Below are 23,411 nucleotides of genomic sequence, written 5' to 3'. Positions count from 1 at the left end.
GAAAATAACTTAATGTGCATTAGGCTAGCCCTAGAATGAGTTTTGTGGTTTTTTCTCTGAGAACGTGTTTTTGAATTCAATTGTCCAGCTCTCTCAATAAATTTTTGTACTGTGTTTAATATGTGAAACAAAATGAAGTCATTGTATCTGTCACAAAAATATTACACAAATATTTTTGTGTCCTAGAAGAGAAACATGGAATGTCTTTGAAAGCTAGCAAGAGTCTATGATTCTTGCATGGACATTTAACTGCAAACAGGTAAAAAATCTAAACTAAAATTTTAGCTTTCTGTGTTGTAACTTCAAAATCACACTCCATACAAAACCTAGAGGTTAGAGACAAGTTATAGGAAAAACCCGTAATTTTCCCTAAAGTTTCATCGTTGCAGGTATTGCCCCAGGTTGCTGAACGTACCCAAAGATTTGAAGAAAACAGATTCCAGAAGTCTTCCCATGGGCTTATTCCTGGTCAGCATTCTTGCCTTTTTTTTTTTTTTTTTCCTAAGAAGTGTACAGGTATAGCCCAAATTCAGAGACAGAAGTGTCCCTACTTGTGGATTACAGTATCTCCTTCTGTGTTCAGTAATACCCCTTAGAGCACAGGAAGTATTTCACACCCACGTTCCTTTCTCACGCTTAGTTGTTCAGCTATCAGCATCTTGATTAATCCATTCTTCAGTGGCACCATGCCCAGCACTAAATAAAATGAAATCTAGACCTTTTTCTTAGACCACTACCCTTTGTTTTCTTCTAACAGTCCTTTCATGGCTTAGGGTTTCATTTGTAGGGGAAAAAAACCCAAACAACAAAAACCTGGTCATGTTAGAATGATCCTAGCATCTTTGAAGCCTAGAAAAAGCCTAGTATTGCCCATGCCATGATCAGTCCCAATTTTTTTTAAGATTTTTTTATTCTTGTTTTATTAGTAGTAATGATAGAAGTGTTTTTACTTTAGATTGGCACTTGCTTTTACAGTGTCATTTTGCTAGGCTACTGAAAAGTTCAAAGTAGACCTTCATTTTTGAACTAAAATTTCATTAATTCCTAGGTAATTTGTCCTACTACATTACCTCTCCCTTCTTTTTTCTCTGTTTTTCTGTGATCAAATATGTCTTTCACTCCTCTCACTATGAACCTCTCAGTGTGCATTATGCCTGTTAGTCACATCATCCAAACTCAAGATCTAGAAATAAAATATTATATGGCAGATCAGACTGTTCTGCATTATAAGCTTCTTGGCTGTCGAAGTTTGGGATATTGCAGAAAGGGTTGAGAGACGCTTTATGCCATCAGAGCAATCCTGACTGACTCTGGAGCGGCACTAACTTCATTAACAACCCATTATCATTCTTAAAGCAAGGAAAGTTAGTGCAATACAAAAGCATGAAAATGGGTAAATATAAAATGCAAAGTACAGTATGAATTTAAGCATATAAAGAATGGTATAAGGTTAGATTCTCTCTGGGACTGGATGGATCCACAGTTAAAAAACCAAACCGTCTTGAACCCTACCAAACACAACATTTAAAACTATTGTATTAAAGCACAGTTCAGCTGGGTGATAAGTACCTTTAAACTTCATAGAACTCAATGAACAGCATTTAGTTTGGACTGTGCCCTTGAGCAGCACTTCTTTTTAGCGCTGAGTGTATTTATTACTGGGAAGGATCCAGTTCCCTCCAAGTGGCATGGACCCGGGCAATTCGGGAGCAGTGGTGTGCAAAACCAGCTGTGTTCTTCTCACCCCCTGGGTTGCACTGAACATTGCCTGGTCACAGCAAGGATCGGGGCTCAGTGTTTATTCTTTCAGTTCTACACAACCACTTATTTTTGCAGTTAACGGTGACTTTGCAATAAATATATGTTCTGGGAAGCAAAAAGCAAAGAGTATGTTGGTGGCACAAACCACAAGGTGTTTGTTTTATTACTCTGCCTTAAACATTGTTTTTAATCAGGTAGACTTGCTCCAGGGCTGTTTGACTTCTGCACGTGTTCCAGCTGTACAATAAGCTGTATTTGTGCAGTACTTCTGTGTTGGAGAGTTGACATTGAGATGACTGCTCTCTAGATGTTTTTTTCCATTAAACTTATAAAGCATATTCTGAAAGTAATACGGTTAAGATTATTATGGTTTAAACTATGTATGCCAGTTTAAAATGAGGTTTTCACCATTATGACAGATTTGGATAGAAACATTCAACTAAGTAAGGCAAAGCATGACTCTAAAGGCAATTTGAAATCAAAAGCATGTAAGATGAAGTGTTACATTGCCAAGAGACGATTTCTAGCTGAAGGAATCAAATGCTTCAGTCTTGTATCTGTATTCAGTGAAGTGGCCATGCTAACAGTAAATTAGATATAAAGATTAATGGGGGGGAGGCATTATTACAGTATATTGTATGAAGACCATAAATTAAAAATTTATATTCAAACTTGCAAATTTTTGCACACACAGCACTGACTTTTGTACCATAAGTAGACACATTGAAGTACAGCAACAAAAGAAGTCAAGATCTTAACAATTTCTTTTTCTCTTCCAGTGTTCAGCTGTTTTCCCAGGTAGCTAAAATCAGAATTCTACCTATTGTAGACTCTATTTTATAGATATATGTGTGTGTGTGTATATATATATATATATATATACACAGTCCTTTACTTCATATAGCAAACTGCCTATGCCTGTATTGTGCTAATAAACTATTGAGGAAAAAAAAAAAAAAAAGTTAAACTTAACTGGCTGCTAGATAAATACCAAATTTCTGGTCACAGTGAAATATTCAACAGAGTTACATTTTTTACTTTTTTTGAGGAAAGGCTGAGAGACCTGGGTCTATTCAGCCTGGAGAAGAGAAGACTGAGAGGGGATCTCATCAATGCTTATAAATACCCAAAGGGTGGGTGTCAAAAGGATGGGGTCAGGCTCTTCTCAGTGGTGCCTGGTGACAGGACAAGGGGCAATGGGCAGAAGCTGGAACACAGGAAGTTCTGCCTGAACATGCTGAAAAACGTCTATACTTGGAGAGTGCCAGAGCACTGGAACAGGCTGCCTAGAGAGGTTGTGGAGTCTCCTTCTCTGGAGACGTTCAAAACCCACCTCGATATGTTCCTGTCCAGCCTGCTCTAGGTGAACCTGCTTAGGCAGGGGAGTTGGACTAGATGATCTCTGAAGGTCCCCTCCAACCCCTACAATTCTGTGATTCTTCTTAAGAAGAAAGTAAAAAAGTTTATCTTCTGAGACCTATCGCACCTGTGCTAAAAAGATGGACAACAAAATTGTCTGACAAAATGTAATGATAGTGAGAAAATTTAATAAATGGAAAAGCTCCCCAAAAGTAGCCCTTCAGAAAGTTTGTGGTCTTATTAATAGAGCTAGGCAAATCCATCCCCTTCTTGTTGCTGTGAAATAGTCTTGCATAACCTGACTTTCAGGACAAGTACGGACAAAGTGGGCTGTCTTGGACTTTAGAAGGGTGTAAAACTAAGATGTGGTTATTCCATTCCTGAATAGGAAACTAATTTTGGTTACTGACGTTTGTAATTTAGGGATGTGAAAGATGCAGGGGCTGCTCTGCAGTTTTTTATAAATATTTTTGGCTAATTTAAATATTTCTGAATGTTTGCTGTAGTAATCCATTAGCTTCATTCAACATCTAATTAACTATGTTTTAATCTGAATTAGTTGGTTGAGGAAGTATTAGATTTTAAGACAGTAGAAATACTATTTAAGCATTTTACCAGTAAGAATTGACTATTATTGATTATCACTATACTAATAGAAAAGCTCTGAACAGATAAGGCATTCTTTTCCTCAACCATATTGCTGCAAAAATCTCATGTCACTGAAAAAAAAAAAAAGTTGTAACAGCCATTTTCTTATGCGTAATTCCAAATTAAGCTTAGTAAAAATGTCCCTTCTCAGAAAACAGAAAAAAAGTGTTGGGTTTTTTTTTAATGTTCAAGATTATATTCCTTTTATTGTGACAGAGATGATATATAATCTGATGATGCTCTCACCTTGACTCCTTCACTCTGGTGTTTTTCAAGTTTTGAGAATTTTATCTTATGGACTTAAAATAGGACATGCCATAAGAACAGTTTTTACTGCCTTCTCTCCTTCAATTTTCTTAGCAGGCAAACACTTGATGGTGCCTGTCTTTAATGGCTCAGAGAAGTGGAGCCTGAGTTAAAGAAAATGTCTTTAATTTTTTGAAGAGTCCTGGTCTGAATTCTATAACATTCCACAGTTAATTTTTCATAATTTCCAAATGTTTCATCTTTTCTTCTTGAAATCTCTGTTTTATTCCCAGATAATCCTCCTAAAAGGATGGCTGGTTTATTATTTATTAAGTTGCCGTGTGAATTGTTATAAATAAATCCCGATGTGTTTACAATGGGCTCCTCTTGACCATATGCCACCTTTATAAATATCTAGACAAACAAGAACAAAAATCTACTAGTGTGCCCAACCATCAATGCTCCTTTGAATCCAAAAAGCACACGGATGCTCAGTGCTCTTCTCTGTGTGCTGGGTATTTCACCTTTCCAGTGCTTCCCACTCTGGTGCAGGATTGTTGGGTCAGGAAAGAGAAGACCAAGAAATGTAAGCCCACATCTCTACTTGCAGTGAACAGCGTAACTCTTTGTGCCTTGGTCTTTCCCTTTCATTTACGTTATTATTTCTACCAGGGCCCAGGTTCTTGTTCACAGTTTCCTTGCAAGCCATAATCATCTCAGAAAGCTTTTGAGCTCACATTCACTAAAAAAGCCTATGGAGAAGGATATCCTAAATAATAGCATCACATATTTTGACAGGGCCAATTTAGATTGAGAGAATTGTTGTTTTCTTGCTGGAGACTTATTTATTTATTTTTGGCAAATTCTTTTAACAGAACTTAGATGAAGTTAGATGAAAAAGGAACTTTTTTTCAGTTAAAATATTTTAAAAGACTCACAGAAGGGAATTGCACACACAACTACATTCTTGGTAGTTTCTGAAGATGTTACCACAGATTTATGACAGAATAAAAAATTGATCTAGACACAGAATGTAGACAAGATGTAATCATTATTGACTCATTAATTTAATTTTTTTTTTTAATGTACAAGTTATATAATCAAAATAATGCTACACAGGGGAACTGGTAATCTTAATGACTCTTACAGCTGGTTAACTGTCTTCATTCTGTTTACAGATTAAAATTATATACTTGTTTGTTTGAAACAGCAAATGGAAAAAAATCCTTAGTCTGAGAACTGTCAGTGTAGCCATAAATTTACATGCTGTGTTACCTAATACCTCCTAGAAATACTGGCTTCTGAAACCGGTCACTTCTTCCCAGAACTGACCCGAGGGTCAAATCTCGCCTTGCATCTGAAGACTGAATAAACAGGCTTTGCATTCCTGCATTATTCTTCTTAGGAACAGCAAAATTGCTTTTGTAGAGCCATTGCTGAAGCAGCAAAAATGCGGGTTATTATAACAATGATCGCTCATTATGCTAAATTCCTATTTACAGGTTAAATGCAACCCCTGTGTGGAGATAATTTTTCACACAATTGTAAACTCTTGCAGACCCTTTTTACTTCCTCCTGCCCATTTTGGCAGATTCTGCTGGGCAGAAGAACCACAGCAGGGTTTAGTGCTTCTCTTCTGGAGGTGGAGATTGGACTCTTGCTCATCTGCAGCAACTGTCCCTGGGGTTCTGTTCTTGCCTCCAGCTCCAAGTCACTGGGGCTGGGAAATTAAACTACTTTTCCTCACACCCCAGTTTTCTGTACAGAAAAGATGCAAACATTCAGCAAGACTGGCAAACTGGTAACAACAGATGAGGAGAAGGCTGAGATACTTAGCAGCTCTTTTGCCACAGTCTTCACTGGCAACCTCTCTCCCCACACCTCTTGAGTGGATGGACCATAAGGCAGGGACATAAGGCAGAGCAAAGTCAACCCCACTGTAAGAGAAGATCAGATTCAAGACCACCTGAGTGACCAGTACTGTTTGATATCTTCATCAATGACATAGGGGGATTGAGTGCACCCTCAGCAAATTTGTGGATGACACCAAGCTGAGTGGTGCAGTTGACACACCTGAGGGACAGCATGCCGTCCAGGGGGACCTGGACAAGCTTGAGAAGCGGGCCCATGTGAACATCATGAGGTTCAACGACGCCAAGTCTAGGGTCCTGCATCTGGGTCAGGGCAACCCTCAGTAACAGTGAAGGCTGGGTGGAAAATGGATTGAGAGCAGCCCTGCTGAGAAGGACTTTGTGGGTACTGGAGGATGAAAAGATGGACATGAGCTGGCAATGTGTGCTTGCAGCCCAGACAGCCAACTGTATCCTGGGCTGCATCAAAAGCAGTGTGGCCAACAGGTCAAGGGAGGTGATGCTGCCCCTCTGCTCTGGTGAGACCCCAACTGGAATAAGTGTGTTCAGCTCTGGAGTCCTCAGCACAGGGAAGACATAGACCTGAAGGAGCAGGTTCGGAGGAGGGCCACGAAGATGTTTGGAAAGATAGAACACCTCTCCTGTGAGGACAAGCTGAGAGAGTTGGGGTTGTTCTGTCTGGAGAAGAGAAGGCTCCGGGGAGAGCTTACAGCGGCCTTTCAGTACCTAAAGGGGGGTACAGGAGAGATGGGGAGGGACTCTTTGTCAGGGACTGTAGCGATAGGAGGAGTAGTAACGGTTTTAAACTGGAAGAAGGGAGATTCAGATTAGATATTAGGAAGAATTTTTACTGTGAGGGTGGTGAGGCACTGGAACAGGTTGCCCAGAGAAGCTGTGGATGCCCCATCCCTGGAGGTGTTCAAGGCCAGGCTGGATGGGGCTTTGAGCAACCTGGTCTAGTGGGAGGTGTCCCTGCCCACGGCGGGGGGGTCGGAACTCGAAGATCTTCAATGTCCCTTCCAACCCAAACCAATCTATGATTCACTTCTCCAGGGGAGGCGGCCGCTGAGACTGCGCCTCCTCTCGCCATGGCCGCCCTCCCCAGGGCCGACCTTTCACCTCGCGCCCCTGCCGGCCAATGAGCGTCCTGGGCTCCGCCTCTTCCGCCGGCGTGTCCGCGTGCGAGGGCTCGCTCGCGCCTCTTCCTCCCAGGCCGGGGGGGCCGTGCCGCCAGCTGAGGTGAGTCTGCCCGGCCACTCTCCCGCCCCTCAGGCCCCTCTGCTGGGCTGCAGCGAGGGGGGAAACCGGACTGAGGGACTGCCGGAGCCTGGGAGCCGCCTCCGGCTGGCAGGGCGGGGAGGGTGTTTCTCCTCGGCCTGTTGGAGGCGGAGGCCGCCGCGCTCTGCCGGGGAGGGGGGCCCGGGGGTTGTGGCGGGGCCTTCAGCGTGCCCCGCTCTGTGTTTTTTCAGATGCCCCCGAAAAAGGGAGGAGACGGGGTTAAATCGCACCCGATCATCGGAAGGTTTGGGACGTCCCTGAAGATCGGGATCGTCGGGCTGCCAAACGTCGGGTAGGTGGCCAGGGGAGTGCGGGACCGCCCGGCAGGCCGGGCTCCCCCCGCTCCCTGAGTTTGCTTCTGTTCCACGTCGAGTGACCTGACGCTGTTTCCGGGTGAAGATAGGTGCCTGTAGATGCGTATACGAGCTGAGGCGTCCAATCTTAAGTCTTTTTGCTTAGTGATAGATTTACGTCTTTAGCTTGAATTAATTGTAGGTGGAGCGATGTAAAACTCTCAGGTAGTGTGAGGCTGGTGTGTACAAGTCTGGACAAGATAATAGTGAAATATTAAGACTCAGCAATTGCTACGTCTTTTTTTTTTTTTTTTTTTTTTTTATGAAATACTACGTGTTTTGTGTTTCCTTACTTCCAGTGTTGTGTATATATAATGTGCAAATACGCATACATGCATACATGTGCATACAGATTCCTTTTATATTTTATTTTTTTTGGAGAGGGTGATGTGCACAGGAAGGGGTTAGTGATACCATAAATGTCATTTTCAGTGAAGAGGACTTCCTTTCTTGAAACTTCTTCAGAGTTTGTAATGAAAAAAAGTTGTGTAAATTCAAGTTTGGGAGAGATGATGGAGGATGAATCGTTGTTGTCTGTCATGCTTCTCATCTCTGGTTGTTATGGCTCCTCAGAGGAGCTATACTGAAGGCACTTAAAAAGGGTGATGAATTACCTGGAGAGTATCTGTGTGAAACTATTGGTTTTAATTTGTGTGTCATGTTTACTAAAATTTACTAAAGTTCTCAGTATTCTCAATCTTTAAAAAAATTAGAGGAGAAGTCTTTGAATACGTCTCGGAGCCATAAGTACTGCTTTCTTCTCTTTTCATTATCATTTATTTTTCAGGGTGTAGGTAAGTTGCACATCAGAAAGGAAATAACTAGCAGTAACATTGTGTAACATGTCGATGGAGAAAAATAGTATTTGCAGTTATGTTATGACGTAACTTTCAAAGAAAACTGTGATTCACTTTTGAGCACGTTGGCTCTCTGTAGGCCAGCTTCCAGATATTTTTTTTTTTTTTCCCCAGTGGCTGAGAAGTTATGTGAAACTTAAAAAAATGCTACAAAAGCCAAACAAACAAACAAAACCAAACAAGCAAACAAAAAAACCTCCCACAGAATATTTATGGTAGAAGATTCATGAGGATTAAGAGCTTTCTCTTAGCAATAAGTCAAGAATTGCTCTCTTTTGGTTAACGAACTAATAATAACTAACGAAACTAACGAAATAATCTGCTACTTGGTTTAGGTGAAAGTGTTCTTTTTCCCTGATACCACTTGCAGGTTTTTTCCATTGGTATTTAGTAAAGACAAAAAATATTTGTAATATAGAACTGTATCTTCATATGCACAAAAGATTACTTCGTTACTTGTGCTTTATTAGCTGATGTGGTTTGCTTTTTGTGCCCCTCTTTTCTCTTTTGATTGTTGACTTTTATTGCTTAGATAGTGAAATTGTGTTTAAAACAACAATTACAAATAGAAGACAATACAGTTGTGGAAAGAGCTGGTGAGTCTTGGCAAAACTAGTTCACTCAGAATGAGCTTCAAGCATCCTTATTGGTTTCTCACTTTGTCTTTGAGGAAAATGAGTAGTGCCCAGTACAGCTGTGGTTTGCTTTTGACTTAGTTTCTTTGCTAACTGAAATGTGCAATATAGTCACCTATGGGAATTTTCAAGGACAGGGAAGAGAGGTAAACATCATTGGATTTCAGTGGGACACTCCTTTTGTGTATTTGAAAGTGTCATGTACTAGAATTGGGGCAATGGTCACTGTTGTTGAAGTAAAGGGAAAGTTCAGTATTTATGTTGGAATAAGCTGTGTTTCTATCTAGCCCTTTTAAATGCTTCTAATTTGAACTTCTTTGATAACGTGTATTTCATTTCTAGGAAATCAACATTTTTCAATGTGTTAACAAAGAGTCAAGCGGCAGCAGAAAATTTTCCTTTCTGTACTATTGATCCAAATGAGAGTCGAGTACCTGTGCCAGATGACAGATTTGACTTCCTATGCCAGTATCACAAACCTCCAAGGTAACTCAAATTCTTAATATTTTTCTTCACTGAAGCGTCTGAAATAGTACTTGTGAACCCAAAGTTTTCATAGAAGTTTAATGCAACTATAACGTCTCTAAGTTTTTACTGACATCTGTTTTATATCTACCTGGATTATACCTTTTCTTTTTTTCCCCCAATGTGATCTTTATGTGTCAGAATGAGAAATCTAGGAGCTGCTGGTCATTTGGTGCTTGGTGTTCCTGTCTTTGAAGGTAGTGGCTCCCAGGTGATTTGGAGGATCTTCTGAAGAGATTTGGAAAATGAACAGTAGTGGACAATACCTAATGTGTCATGAGGTTGCTCATTTGTAAAGTTTCCGCCCTGTATTTTGTATCATTCAGAATATTCTATATGCTGTAGGTAGCCAAACAAATATCTGTTAACATACCTGTGTCCTCGGTCTTTTGACAGTAAGCTTTATGGGCAGCCTTTTTTTCCCCGACTCTCTCTCCTTTTTATAGGCTCTGCTACTTGTTACTTGGTATATTCAGGGATATTCCTACGATGTGTCTCTTTTAATTGTTTCCTTATTCGAGGAGTGTATTAATTTTGTCACATCAATGCTTTTTGCTATTGACTGTTTCTGTAATCTGCTCTATATACTCAGTGTGGGAACTGGATTTTTGCTTGAACAGCAAAACTTAAAGTGCTTTCAGAAAACAGAAACTTAAAAAGACACATGTTAATTTCAGTTTGTAGTTACTTGCAGAGGTATCTTGAATAAAGCAAGTGTACATAAATCATAGGGCAAATTAGCATACATGCCTGTGCTTTTTTCAACACTTGGGCCTCAATTTTGGGGCCAGATTGCATCCACAATTAAAAAAGATTGATTAGTCACTGGTCCAAAATCCATTTGTTAACTTAATTTTCAGGTACAAATAGGTTGCTTCTGTCTGTAATTCCTGTGCTCTTTTTAAATACTGAAAAATGCATTAATATGGAGCGGTTTGTTTAGGTGGATTGTTATAACACGTTATCTTGTTTTCCCTGCTCAAGTGAGTGTCAAGCAGACTTGCTACTGTATGGATCATAAAAGAAAACTGCTGAATTTTAGACAAAACTTTCTGGCTGTAGATTGTGCAGAGATAATGGTGTGGCTTTTAAGTTCTGTTGACATATTTGTTCTAAATTATAGTGTTATTGCTGCTTTGGCCACATGAGTAATCTCTTCTCACTTAGCTATGACTGGCTACCTCTAAATTAATCATTGAAATGGCAAAGAGATTATTACCTCTCCCCTCATCCTGCCTTTGGCCAGCTATCCTTACAAGGAATTACAAGATTGTAAATACCCGTATGCATGTTCTGACTCGCAAACTCTCTCTCTCTGGAAAAAAAAAATCACCCTTATATATACTATTTTCATTAATATTTACTGAATCTGTATTCAGTAAATATGCTGAATTGGATATAAATAGTGTATCAGCTTTCATTTGAATGGTCTTTTAAGAGAGTATTTGTTACTTAAAATCAATGGATGTGGGGATTAGTAGGTAGTTATAGCTCCTGAGTTCACATGTGCTGCTTATATGATTTTAATATTTCACTCTAACAGTAACAGAACAGTGATAATTAGTGATAATTGAGTAGCACAGTAGACTGAGGTAAGTCTTTTTGGGCTGTTTGTGCTTGTCTGTCTGAGACTCGCTCTGGAAAAGAAGGCGATGGTCATGAAAATATACAACTGAATTGTAATTTAAATTCCTTAATTTCTCTTGTGTAGTCTTGATTTTCTGCTTCATCTTTATGTAATATGTTCTGTGTTAATTTTCTACTTGTTTGGATTAGTAGATGTAATCAATCTATGCATGCAGAATGTTTTCTAAACAGTGAGTTCTCTTTAAATTAGACTCGTCTAGCCTCAAGATTTTTTTGTCTTTTAAAATCAAAAGCATTCAGGTTTTTATTTCCCATATGTTGCACTTAGTCATCACATAACTGCAGTCATTGTTGGGAGGTGGGAAAAAAGAAAGGGACTTTGTCTTAACTAAATGTATAACAGACCAAAGTAATCTTGCCTTGATGCCCGCTGTGAGCGTGGGAAGGGAAGAGTGGGACTGGGCCGGGCTGGCAGTCACTGTCTGTCACACTGAGCTGAGATTGTTGCAGACAAACTCTGTTGCAGAGAATATTGCTAGTAGGAGTTTGCGGCCGTTCTGACATCAGAGGAAGTGTTAGTCTCTTCAGGTACCATTTGTTGCTTGAAGATCCGTGCCTATCTCCAAAAGAAGAAAGCATCAGCTTGGATGGGACTGTTGTGCGGTTACTTGCTAGCCCATGCTGAAAGCTGACTGGTGTTACTTAATTGGAAATGTAAATGTTTGTAAATGAAATCATGTAGGCAACAATTTAGAGACTATTACGTAAAGGTAAATCTGTACTTAATAGATTAAGGTACGCAGCCACAACTTATAACCTGTGCTTTTTTTCTTTCTGCAGCAGTGGATGATGTATATGACTGTTTACAATAAATAAGTTCAGTGATACAGACTGTACACAGAAGGTGGGCTCTGAGAACTTCCAGTAAAAACTGCTATGTTGCTGCCAAATGGATTAGATGAGCAGATTTCCTTGAGCTTTAATGTTACCTATTGCTCGCTTTCTGGTGTGAATGAAATTGTAGATATTAAAAAAGAAGAGTCCTTAATATATTAAAAATAATTCTGAATGCTTGTTATTTTAAGGTCTTAGTTTATATTCTGTTACTAACTTGTGTATTTAAACTATTTATTTGTTTGTTTTTAAATTTTATACAATACTCAGTGAAAACTCATATTTGTTACGTTGTGCTAACATGTAGCTTTTCCAGAAGGAAAGACCTTGGCTTTTCTTTTTGTTGTCCTCCTACCCCTGTTCCCCCAACGTGGGTACTTTCAGGCCAGGTTTGACTGACTTAACGATTGAGTTAGTTCCAGTTTAGTAATTGGAAAGAGAATTTTTTTTTTGGACTGATTCGCTTCATCAGGAACTAAAGGAGAAAAGTGTAATTTCCCCCCTGCTCCCCGACCCTCCCCATCTATGAATCTTAAACAGGGAGCAGAGGATGAGGTCTGCAAACTCTAAAATGGAAAAAGAGATGTTCTTCATCTCAGCAGGTAGCTCCTGCCTTGAAAATTGGGACTTGGAACCCAGAAACAGTTGATCTGTTAACTGCAGTTAATGTTTTAACCAGACATTTTGTGTTTAGAAGTGATGGGTTTCTGACACAAGAAAAGAACTCTGTGTGTGTAGCACATCTAAAGACATTTTAGTAACTTAATAGAAGCTTAAATAAAGCTATTCTCATGCATTTTTTTTGTTCTAAATTTCATTAAGATGCTGCTTTATTGCCTTAAGCCCAAAAATATTTTTAGTGCAAGTATGTCAAACTGATGGCATTTGGACAAGTGATTTATGTTTATAATTCACAAATATGTTGAAAGCTTCTGAGTATTTATATATAGCCACCAAGCTTAGCCCATAGGATCCTGCATACTACCACAGCTGTGGTGTACTGTCCCTGACCTGGAGATGTGTCTCAGTTGTGATATTTGATTCAAGCCTCAAAATGATTTTGAGTGAGGGGTTGGAGGAAACTGCTATTTCATCTTTTTTTTTTTTTTTTGTGCCCCGAATAATCTCCTCACTGCAATTATTTTCGTTCTTTCTCCTTTAGTTTAGGCTATGTGGTTAACCAAAAGAAGTACTTGGGTAGAAGCAATGTAAGCCTAAGCTATGTTTTAACTGTAACTAGTTAAAACTGAAGGACTGTATTGGCTGATATTAATGTTTTCACACAGGTTGATTACTAAAAAAAGTGATTTTAAAGTCTATGTTTCTGCTTCCTCCTCTGGTTAAAATCAAATGAGACTATAAGCAGGAATGAGTAAAATGTAAGTAGTTTGTTTCATCCTTTCTCAAGTTATCAGTATTCATTTAATTCCTTGTTTGTTTGCACCTGTGGGAGTGTTGCCTTGCACATACATGTTCACGAAACACAATGCTTATTGCAACCACAACCATTTCCATTTAACTTAGACTGTTTATAATCTATCTTGGGTGTCCTTTTTAAACTTAAATTTTAAAGCAATCCTGGTAATCTCACAAGAGGATAATATATAAAGTGCAACTACCCCCCTTCAGCTCTAGCACTATCCAGTGTACTTCAGGATCGCTGTCCTTTTTGTCAGCAAATTGATTTGTTTTGTTCTGTTGCATTGTAGATTGTTAAAATTCAGATCTTTAGTGCTAAAGCGATAGTTACTGAACTGAATCTGAGTAATTTCCATTGTTGTCTAGGTAATGAAAGTTCTGTGTAGTATTCAATAAAAGTTCTCTTAAACTCATTATAGGATAGCGTACTCAGATACTTGATAAAGTCTTGAAGTAAAAATTGTGTAATCGGTTGGTGGAAGTACTGCTCAGAAACCAGATGAGCAGTGGGACTTGATGAGTGACATCATGAGGGACTTACTCTAGGTTTAAAAAGAGTGTGTATGTAAATGAAAACCACCTGTAATTCCAGAGAGAAATGTAAATAACTTAGCTGGATGTAACTCTGGCATACCAGCATCTGTAAGGCAATCCTTTTTTTTTACAGAAAACAAATGAAAATTGGCAAGTATATCCTGTTGTTAATGTGCTTCTTCCTTTGGTGTTACTGAGTTTGCCTGCTCTACGGTTAGTTCTGAGCCTGTGTAAATCAGCTTGGCTGTGATGCTCGTTCTAGTATTGCAAATCAATAATTTCCCAGCAGTGAAAGAAAGGCCTTAAGTCGTGGTGACTTGAGCCGTCTTTTCTGTGTGGTGCAAGAAGGCAAAAATTAATTAGTTGTATTTTGTTGGTGTAATAACTTACTGAATAGTTCAAGAATGCAGGCGTTTGATATACACGGGACACCAAATATATGCCTTAATCCACATTGAACCTTTTATCTTCTTATAATTTGTGTAAGTGAAATTTAATTAGCAGATTTTTCACTTCTGGTTCATTTGGTATTAGGTTCAAGTCTTGTTTGTCAGTACCATGGACAAAAATGCTGTTAATGAAATTTTTCTTGCATAGAAATGACCAGGCTTCATCTGCAGTACCTAGTTCTTCAGAAGCATATTCCTTTAATTACCCTGTGAGGTATTGTGCTTATGTTGATCAGAACTGCTTGCAAAATTGACCGCAGAAGCTGTAATAGGGAGTACAGTCTCCTGGAAGAGGGAGGGACTGTGAACTATTCTTTTCTGTTTGGAAATGAGTTGAAAATAGTGGTGAGGACAGACTGAGAGCTGAGCGGCTTTTTAAGAAGTTCTCACAGTATACATTTTCTCCTTCTATGTTGTTACTTTTACTTCAGGTCATTTATGAACTCTTAAGAGATGACTCCTACTTAAGTTAGGGAAGTAGGGATTTTCGGGAAGGAAGAAGAGTTTCCCTTTTCTAACATTTCAAATGACAGTTTTTAAAGGCGGAAGAGCCTGTGCTGGAACCAGGGGATGAGTAGCACATTTGGCTTTACTGAAGAGAAAAGGGGAGCTGGACATTTTATCCTAATACCGAAGAATCTGACCTTTTTGGTGTGTGGGACCTAGGATCAGGCAGAGTTTGAGTTGTGAGAAACTTCTCAAACTATTCAATAAATGAATAAGAAGTGAGTGTGTTACGAGTTTTATCAACCAGGCTTACTGGAGAATTGCTGCATTTTGAACTTAGTTGAAGCTGTCATGTGGTGTTCCAGGGTCTCCTTGGGAATGTGAGATTTCAGTGAACTGTAGTAAATGCTGCAGATAAATTATTGGGGTATTGTTTTCATTGGAGAAGAGATATTGTGGAAACCTAGAAGAATAAAAACCCAGGTAGAGAAACAGCATTTTGGTTATGGTGGTTCAGTCGAAGTCAAAGCTTCAGGTGTATGCTGCCTGTGAGGTTTCTCAACTAAACAATTACTTGTGGAACCTTGAGAAGTAAATATATGCCTCTTCCCCTTAAAGTTTTGGGGAAAAAAATATGCACAACAAACTGCAGATACCATATGTGTGTGCATTTTAAAAGAAAAAAGGTTAACTGGTTGCATTGTACTGTACAGGTCAGGTAAAGAAACTCCTCTTACCTGTTATTTAACTGTTTTGGACAGAAGTTTGAAAGTAGGCGTCCTCCCGGGCAAAACGTGTAACCCTATGGATGCGTAAGTCTCTTATTCCTGAATAAGTACCCTGGCCACTGGACTACCAAACTGTACTTTGTTTGGCCCAGTGAGTCTTGGGCTCTTTGTTGCACAGTAGTTTGTACAGTGAAGGTAGTACGCTAACACAAACCCACTGTTGCTGTTTTCTAAGCAAGGTAAAAAATCCTTGCTCAAGGATTATACCTTTGCTTAAAATATAGAGATACTTCTGGATTTGGTAATTGTTTCATATTATAAAGTCTTGTGACATACTTTATGGTAGATTGGTGTCACACTGATTTGTACAAATGATCAGTTGATGCCACCTGTTCCTGATGATCATTTGAGGCTCAGTGACATTATGCTAATGCTGACTAACGAATCTTAAGAAATGGAAATTAATCTGTTTAGAGGAGGAGAAGAAAAAAAGAACAATCCAATTAAGTCTTCTACATTTGAAAGAATTAAAACACACACGAGATATATAGTACTGCTCACCTATTCTTTTTGATGTGTTCTGTTTAGTTTCATAATATTTACTCTTTGTCCTTCAGAGCATAGGCAAGTGTGACTAGTTTGTGCCTTCTTCAGCTTTTCTTTGTATTCATCTTTCTAGGATGAAATATCAATCTAGGTTTAGGAAAGGGTCTGTCAAGAATGGAGATGGTCTTATTTTGCTTGGAATGTTAGCTTTGTGGTACCCAAGGTGAAGGTGAGAAAACATCCTGGAAACCCGGATACTCCTCTTCAAAGGTCTCTTTCTCTATATGTCAGTTGTGAAATAAATGTGCTTGGGTTTTCCTTCCATTGTCTAGCAAATGAGGTTGATTCTGGTCATAGAGTGGTTCATCTGCATTTGAAGGTATCTGTCTTGCTCTAATGTAGCATCTTTGTAGTGAAAGTGTGAATTCTTCTGATGGGTGGCCAGGAAGTTAATCCTACCAGAATGATGAGAGGGGAGCATAGGAGGAGAACACCACCACTTTTGTCTTTCTTAAAACACTGTTTAGAATGACAATGGAGAAGTGCTTTAAAAGAGTGGCATTTTTCTACCTTGCTGCTTAGTTATGTGTCAAAAAGCAAGGAATTACAGCAATTCTGACTGGGAAGTTGCAGCTGTTTCTTCTGAGGTATGTATTAGCTCTGCGGTTCTGTCAGGCAAAAGGATTTATTGGATTAATGCATTAATAGCCTTACTGGTTTCTGTCTTCAGAATGTACATTACTCTTGGTAGTATGTTAAACTTAAGGATTTGCTGTTCCCATTTGAGTTTGTGGACTGGTAGTTAAAAAAAAAAAAAAGGTAGTTTTTGAAGAAAAGGTAGTTTTGAAGAAAGTGGGACAAAAATGTAACATTTTCAAAGTTTGCTTACTTCAAAATATACTCATGTTTTCTACTGCATTCAACAGTGTTAACTTGCAGTACACATCTGTTTCCCCTTCTTTTCATTGGCCTAGTGAAGTTTAAAGCTAAATGTCAACATATTGCGTACCTGAATCTAAGTAATTCATGCTATGTTGTAAATGTTTGGGGTTTTTTTCTTAATATTTTTTTAAATTCACCCTTCTGGGTATTGTGTTCTATTCATGCTTGTTTCTAAGCTCATCACAAAGGTATTAATGACATGAAACATGCATTAAGTTCCTAATTTGTTACACCGGACAGGTTTAGTGATACATTGAACTTCACCTTGGTAAAGAAAAGGGTTTTGTTCAGATCTTGTAGTGTGAAATTAGTTTATTTGAAAGAAATCATTTTTCCTTGGAAGTGTTAGAGGAAGATTGAAAACAAACCCAGGATAAGACCTTCTGCTTTAAGGTCACCTCACTTTCCAAAATATGGATGTTGCGTGCTAGGATGCTCTAATGAATCATCTCTTCCTAAATTAAGGAGTTCATTTCAAGTGAGGCAGTGCATCTGCTAATATTAAACTATGTCTTGTGTTATTTGCAGTCAAATGGAAGTAGGATAGCACTAGAAAAAAAGTTGGAAACTTGTTTTGTTCTACATAAACGTATTGCTCTGAGCAGACACAATGATCCGTAGATTTCTACACCTACAGCTTTTTCTGTCTGGGCCATAGCTACCATAACAGGCATCAGGGTAGGAGGAGAAGGGTGCTTTTCTGATGCTAGTGGAGTTTTCTGCTGTTACAGATTTGCTTGAAAAACTAATATATATTTCAGCAAGCTGCTGCACCAATAAATATAAAGCTCAGTTTAGGCTGTGGGCAATAAAGACTTCAGAAGTGTAACACTGTCTGGAGAAGGTTTCTCTATAGGGTTGGCTAGGAGGTCACTGGCTGGGTCATCCCTAACACTCATTCACATCTATGTGGTTCCTTCCATCTGTGAGCAGCACTGCCATGGTAGGCCTTTGGAAAATAAATCTTAAGGTAGAATTTATATCTTTAGATATGGCTCTCATGTTGAAGGCTTCTCACCATTAAAGAAGGCTTTTCCCTGCTTTACAAATTGGCACTGTATGCTCATGTATACTTCACGGAGTAAGTCACACCCTTCTCATCGTTGTTTAATATTAAAGCTGCGGATTTGGGTGTTTTCCATTACACTGTCAGTAAAATAGTGAACTGTTGTATTAATCTTAGCATACTACTAATGATACATAATGGTGATAATCTAAATTTAAAGTGTTTGATGGAAATTAAGTAGTGTTCCAATTATTTATTTTGAAGCAATCGAGTTGGAGATCTTGATGGGTATAGTACGTGGTTTCTGGTCTTTTGCAAGTGAGGAATTTGCAGCATTTCACCGTGGTTCTGTCTCTGCCACTATTTTTGATGGTGTCATTTGCATAGACCATATGAAGGTACTTTTAGTCAACACCTTATTACAAAATTTTAGGGTTGCTTTTTCCTCACTCAGCTGGATTTTGAGAAGTAATTTGGTTTAGAACATAACTTAATTGGCATTAATCTTTTCAGGTATTTGCTCAGTTTAAAACAACTTGAGAATCTGCGGAGTATAAAAGGCTTGCAGTTTATAAATTGCCATATGCATTTCCCATAGCTTTAAAAGCCTTTTTTTTTTTTTTTTCCCTTTTTTGTGAGCTAATTTAACTTCATGACTATTCTGTTGTTGCTATGTAAGTCATGTAGACACATCTGCTAACATTGCTGTTAACTCTGGTAGAAGACATCATAGCTGTTTACATTATAATGCCAGCTTCATGTTAACTTATTTTCTGCTTTCTTTCAAATTGTTTGCATAACCCTGATCATTGCTAGTTTTAATCACCACTGTATTAAAGAACTGCCCTTGTTTTCTGAGAAGGTTGCTTAACTTACTGAACAAAATGGTAACCTTAGAAGTGTGCAATAGAGGAGTGTAATAGCCGTTTATGTGTCTTAGTCCTTTGGTACTATGAAAACTGTTCGGTACAGATGACTGACTTCATGCCTCGCTCTTCCAGGCTTAGTTGATTATTTGTATAATTGTCAATATGGTTCCACACTTAAAATTTAGTAAACTAATTTCTACATGAATAATGACAGAAAAATCAAAGAACGGTTGATGTTTTACGTGGGAGGGGGCATCTTGTCTTTTATACATTGCACATTAAATAAGGAAGAAAGCTACTGTCATGTATAACTTGTTCTAGAAAAAAAAATGTTGAATTTTCATGTTCTGAATTTATTTCTGTGGCAAAAGTTTTGGCTGGTATGCTTCAATAATGAAACTTTAAACTTTTATATTTCAGCAAAATTCCAGCCTTTCTGAATGTGGTGGATATCGCTGGCCTTGTGAAAGGAGCCCACACTGGCCAAGGCTTAGGAAATTCCTTCTTGTCTCATATTAATGCCTGTGATGGGATCTTTCATCTGATGCGTATGTAAACTTATTTATATGTTCTCTCTGTAGCTTAAGGACAGCATTGTCATACTCTAATTAAAGAACTGTGGAACAAATACCCATTACAACTTTAACTTTACCATTCAATTCAAAGTCATCAGGTTCGGGGATTTTCCAACCAAGAAATTCACCATCCTCAGCTATATAATGGGAGGAATGGAATGTGATAATAAAAGGCTGAAATGGAAGTAGAAAATGAAAATACGGAGTTAGTAGCAGACTCTGGGATTTTGTTCCTCACAGGGCAAGCCTCACTTTTTTCCTTTTCCTGATTTCTGTGTGAGTTAATATTGAGTATTGAACACCCCTGCCCCACCTCCCATCTCTGTGAATTCTGAACATGTCTCAGCTAGACCAAGGGCTTTGATTCTGTCTTTCATCACCTGTTACCACAATACAGAACTGGCCTTCAGAGTCATATGAACAGCACTTAAAAACTTGGCACTTAAAAGCTTGTTGAAAGCGTTTGTTGGTTTTTCAGTACACTTTGAGTATTGAAAAATGCTTCTGATAAGAATCAAAAGATTGAGCTTAATGTTTGTGCAGATTTTAGGAAAGTGGACACCTTTTTTTGCTGTCTTTTGGTTGGCCATTATTATACAGTGAGTGATGAAACAATAGAACAAAATAACAGACAAAAAATAGAAATACTTTTTATTTGGTGATTGGAGCAAAATATTTTTGCGAGCAGGGTGTTTCTAAAACAAAACCCAAAGTCATGGAATATTACTATCTCACACTACTGATTTAGATGCTTAGAACCATTGTTCCTATGAGCATGTTTTTTGAAAGATATTTATACAGAGCAGTGAACTGATGTACCTCTACAGTCTGCCTGCTTGCTGAATAGGTAAGTATGCTTCCTCAGTCAGAGGAAATTTATTATGCATCAAGAATACCTAGATACTGATTTGGTGCAGAGTGCTGGTGCTGTGTTTTTAGTCATGTGAGACAAACTTTGTGGGGAAAGGTATTATGTTCTTAAGCTTATACTATTGAAAAACAGGAAATGCTTTTGGGAATGTGGGCTTTCTTAAGGTCTTCTAGTACCTTAAGCCATCTATAACTGTGTGTGTGTGTTACTTTACTTCTCCTTTGAGTACTTGGCCTTATTTGTATTTTATATCTAGTACTACTATATTCTGTTACAGTAGTTTGACACATACTCTCAGTAGAATAGAAAACTATGGGCTATTGATTGTACCTAAGCATTTAATAGTATTTAAAACAAAGAGATTTTGAAAAGGCAAGGCCAGATCCTTACTGGGTAGAGTGAAGTTAAGTCTTTTTGAACTTGTGTGTCATTTTAAGAACTAGTTCGATATGTGAAGGCTGTACTAATACGTTGGTATATTTAAAATATTAACTACTCAAGAAGTATCCCTAGAAAAAAGGGAGGATCAGTTTCCCCAAATCCATTGCTACCCTGGGATTGTAATTACTGTTTTGCCTGGTGTCAATTGAGAACAAGTGATAAACTCTTTATACTTGCTCTGTTTTGATACTTCTATCATAAAAGCTTGTTAAGGAACAGGTTGATATAATAGCCAGTGAAGAAGATGCTTTTTAATCTATATATTGAATAATCCTAAGCATTTGTTTCAGGTAGCCATTGTAAGGGTTAACACCACTTGTATTTCTCTTTGGGGACTGAGAGTGGTATGAGATTATTGTTGTGAATTTTTAAACCATTTGGATACTTACTTTGTATTAACATCTATTTGTTCCAATCTAGACATGCATTTACTTGTTATATTTCTGTTTCTTTCAAGGTTTCTGAAATGTAATGGTTGTGGAACGATTGTTGCTGTTTTTCTTCTTTGGGAATCACTTTTTAAATGGCACTTTTTACTTTTTCTTTTTAAAATAACCCTGCCTCTTATGCTGCTCTTGCTAGATGTTTTAGCTAGAACACAAGCTAGTGATAAACTGAAGTAGAAATTCTGTGTGGTGATTGCCCAATAAGCACAAAGATCTTTTAAAATATTACTTAGAGATAATAATAATAAAAAGCTAATGCAAAATTTTGTGGTCGAGAGATGTAAAACTACTTCTTTTTTTCCCCTGCAAAGTACATACTAGTTCTACTTTCCTTTCCCCACAGTACAATAAAAATGAAGATTTGGCACTAAAAGCTAGTAGCCCTCTAGGAAAATTTAAAAAAAAAAAAAAAAATTTCTATTGGTTACACAGCACAAACTCTAGTTAAATCCTGTAACTTGCTGAAGTTTTCATCATACTATGCCAACTTACGTTGTAAAAATGTATAAACCTTTTTTAATATACTGTAATGTTTTTACAGCCACCCACCTGTCAAAATTATTTCCAATCTAAAAATTCCTTTTTATGAGTCTATTGCATACCTGGAGTTTGTAGGGTTTTTATCAGATTATAGAAACTACCTAAACTGCTTCTGTAAATCTTTAGACTTTCCAGATCCCAAGAGGATGAAGCTTCTTGGTTGCCCTTTACCAGGGTTTGGTTCATATTCTTAATGGACTGTGTGTCTATAGGAATCCTAAAGCTCTGAGACTGGCCATCAATTTTCAGCCTGGCGGGTAGACACTGAGTCTCTGCGGTCGCGTAGAAGCTGACTTAATAGGTGCAACCTGTCTGGGTCCCTTTTAAAGGGGAATAGGTAGTGGGCTGGAAGGTGAGGCTTTGTATGGCAGCAAGCTGGAAAGGAGGTGTTGCTGAAGATGAAGAGAAGATGAGACTGATAAAAAGTTCTTAAGAAGAAATGCACTAGGAAGTGATCTGGGGACCATGCTTTTTCAAAGCATGGAAAATTTAGCGTTTGTTTTCACTCAGGTTTTGAGCTGATCTGGAACAAATTTTCACCTTTGAGCACTGAAACCGTTGCTCCCTGTCTTTATGCTGTTGTAGTGTGCACTACTGCTCCCTGTGTTAATTTCTATCATGTGAAGTGGAGCCCTTTGGAGAACTGGTCTTTTCTTATTTCTGGATGCCAGGCAGAAACTCGGAAGCAGGTCATGCTGGTGTTTGTGCTGTAGACTTCAAGGTCTGCAGGGCTGAGTGTATTGAAGAAAGGCTTATTAGGCTTTGACTTAGCTTGGTTCGCTCAGTATTTTTTGCAAAAAGCAGTTTGAGAATTAACTTGCTCAAGTTAAGGTAATGATAGGCAATGAAGTAGCTAGCTAGGAATGGGGAGCTCTTGTTGAATACGATGAGCCAAACTTTGGGAATAGCACTGAAAGTATTTTATAGTCTTAGGCTAAAGGTTTTGATCCTGTTTTCTTTATTCATTGAGAATGCGTTGAACTGTGTGTTCTTCACGACAAAAGATTTGTTTCTGGGTGGGGTTTTTTTAGCTGCCATAAAAGAATTCACTGTTATTACCTCTTTGTATTATGAGATGTTTTTTGAAGAAGGTTGTTGCTTGTCTGTTTATCCACCACAGGGCACAAAGGTGAGCTACAGCACTCTAAGTAATAATAATTACATTTCTGTTGGAACTGTGGAAGTTCTGTGTGGTATTTAGCTGGACTGTTTCTTTTATGGCATAAAGCTGAGGAGAAACAAGATTTATTTCTGTCTGGCTAATTTTCTACATGCCTTCATTTAAAAAAGGAAAATACCTTGAAGCACCTTGAAACGGTTATGAATTTTCAGCCTTCAAATTTCCATATCCTTGATACACAGTTACTTTCCCTGTTGGAAACAGTGTTCATTAAATCAATGAAAACATTGTTTTTATGTTTAACGTACTGTTAATATATCTAAAGAAACAGCTACATGTGTGAACAGCACGTGGTAGGGTAACAGGACAAGTAAAAGGAGAGGTAAATTTGTGTTGAGCACCACTGTATTTTTGTGCATGATTGTAACAGTATGAAGTAGATTCTCTTAGCTCAGCAAACAAGT

General features: G+C 38.3%; 1 protein-coding gene across 2 annotated transcripts in view; it reads left to right on the top strand.

Annotated features, from left to right (window-relative positions):
• Positions 1-7,049: 7,049 nt before the first annotated feature.
• The window catches only part of OLA1 (Obg like ATPase 1), a 103,575-nt gene continuing 87,213 nt past the window's right edge, over positions 7,050-23,411 (top strand). The window contains exons 1-4 of one of the 2 annotated variants that reach the window (XM_074145005.1): positions 7,050-7,124; positions 7,355-7,455; positions 9,351-9,494; positions 19,375-19,502. In XM_074145005.1, the coding sequence (XP_074001106.1) occupies positions 7,355-7,455; positions 9,351-9,494; positions 19,375-19,502 (373 nt within the window). In that variant the 5' untranslated portion in view covers positions 7,050-7,124. The remainder of the gene's footprint in view (positions 7,125-7,354; positions 7,456-9,350; positions 9,495-19,374; positions 19,503-23,411) is intronic. The other variant, XM_074145006.1, reaches the window with a different exon arrangement.

Source organism: Numenius arquata, chromosome 3 (assembly GCF_964106895.1).
Source record: "Numenius arquata chromosome 3, bNumArq3.hap1.1, whole genome shotgun sequence".
Taxonomy (NCBI): domain Eukaryota; kingdom Metazoa; phylum Chordata; class Aves; order Charadriiformes; family Scolopacidae; genus Numenius; species Numenius arquata.
This window is presented reverse-complemented; position numbering and strand designations above follow the sequence as displayed.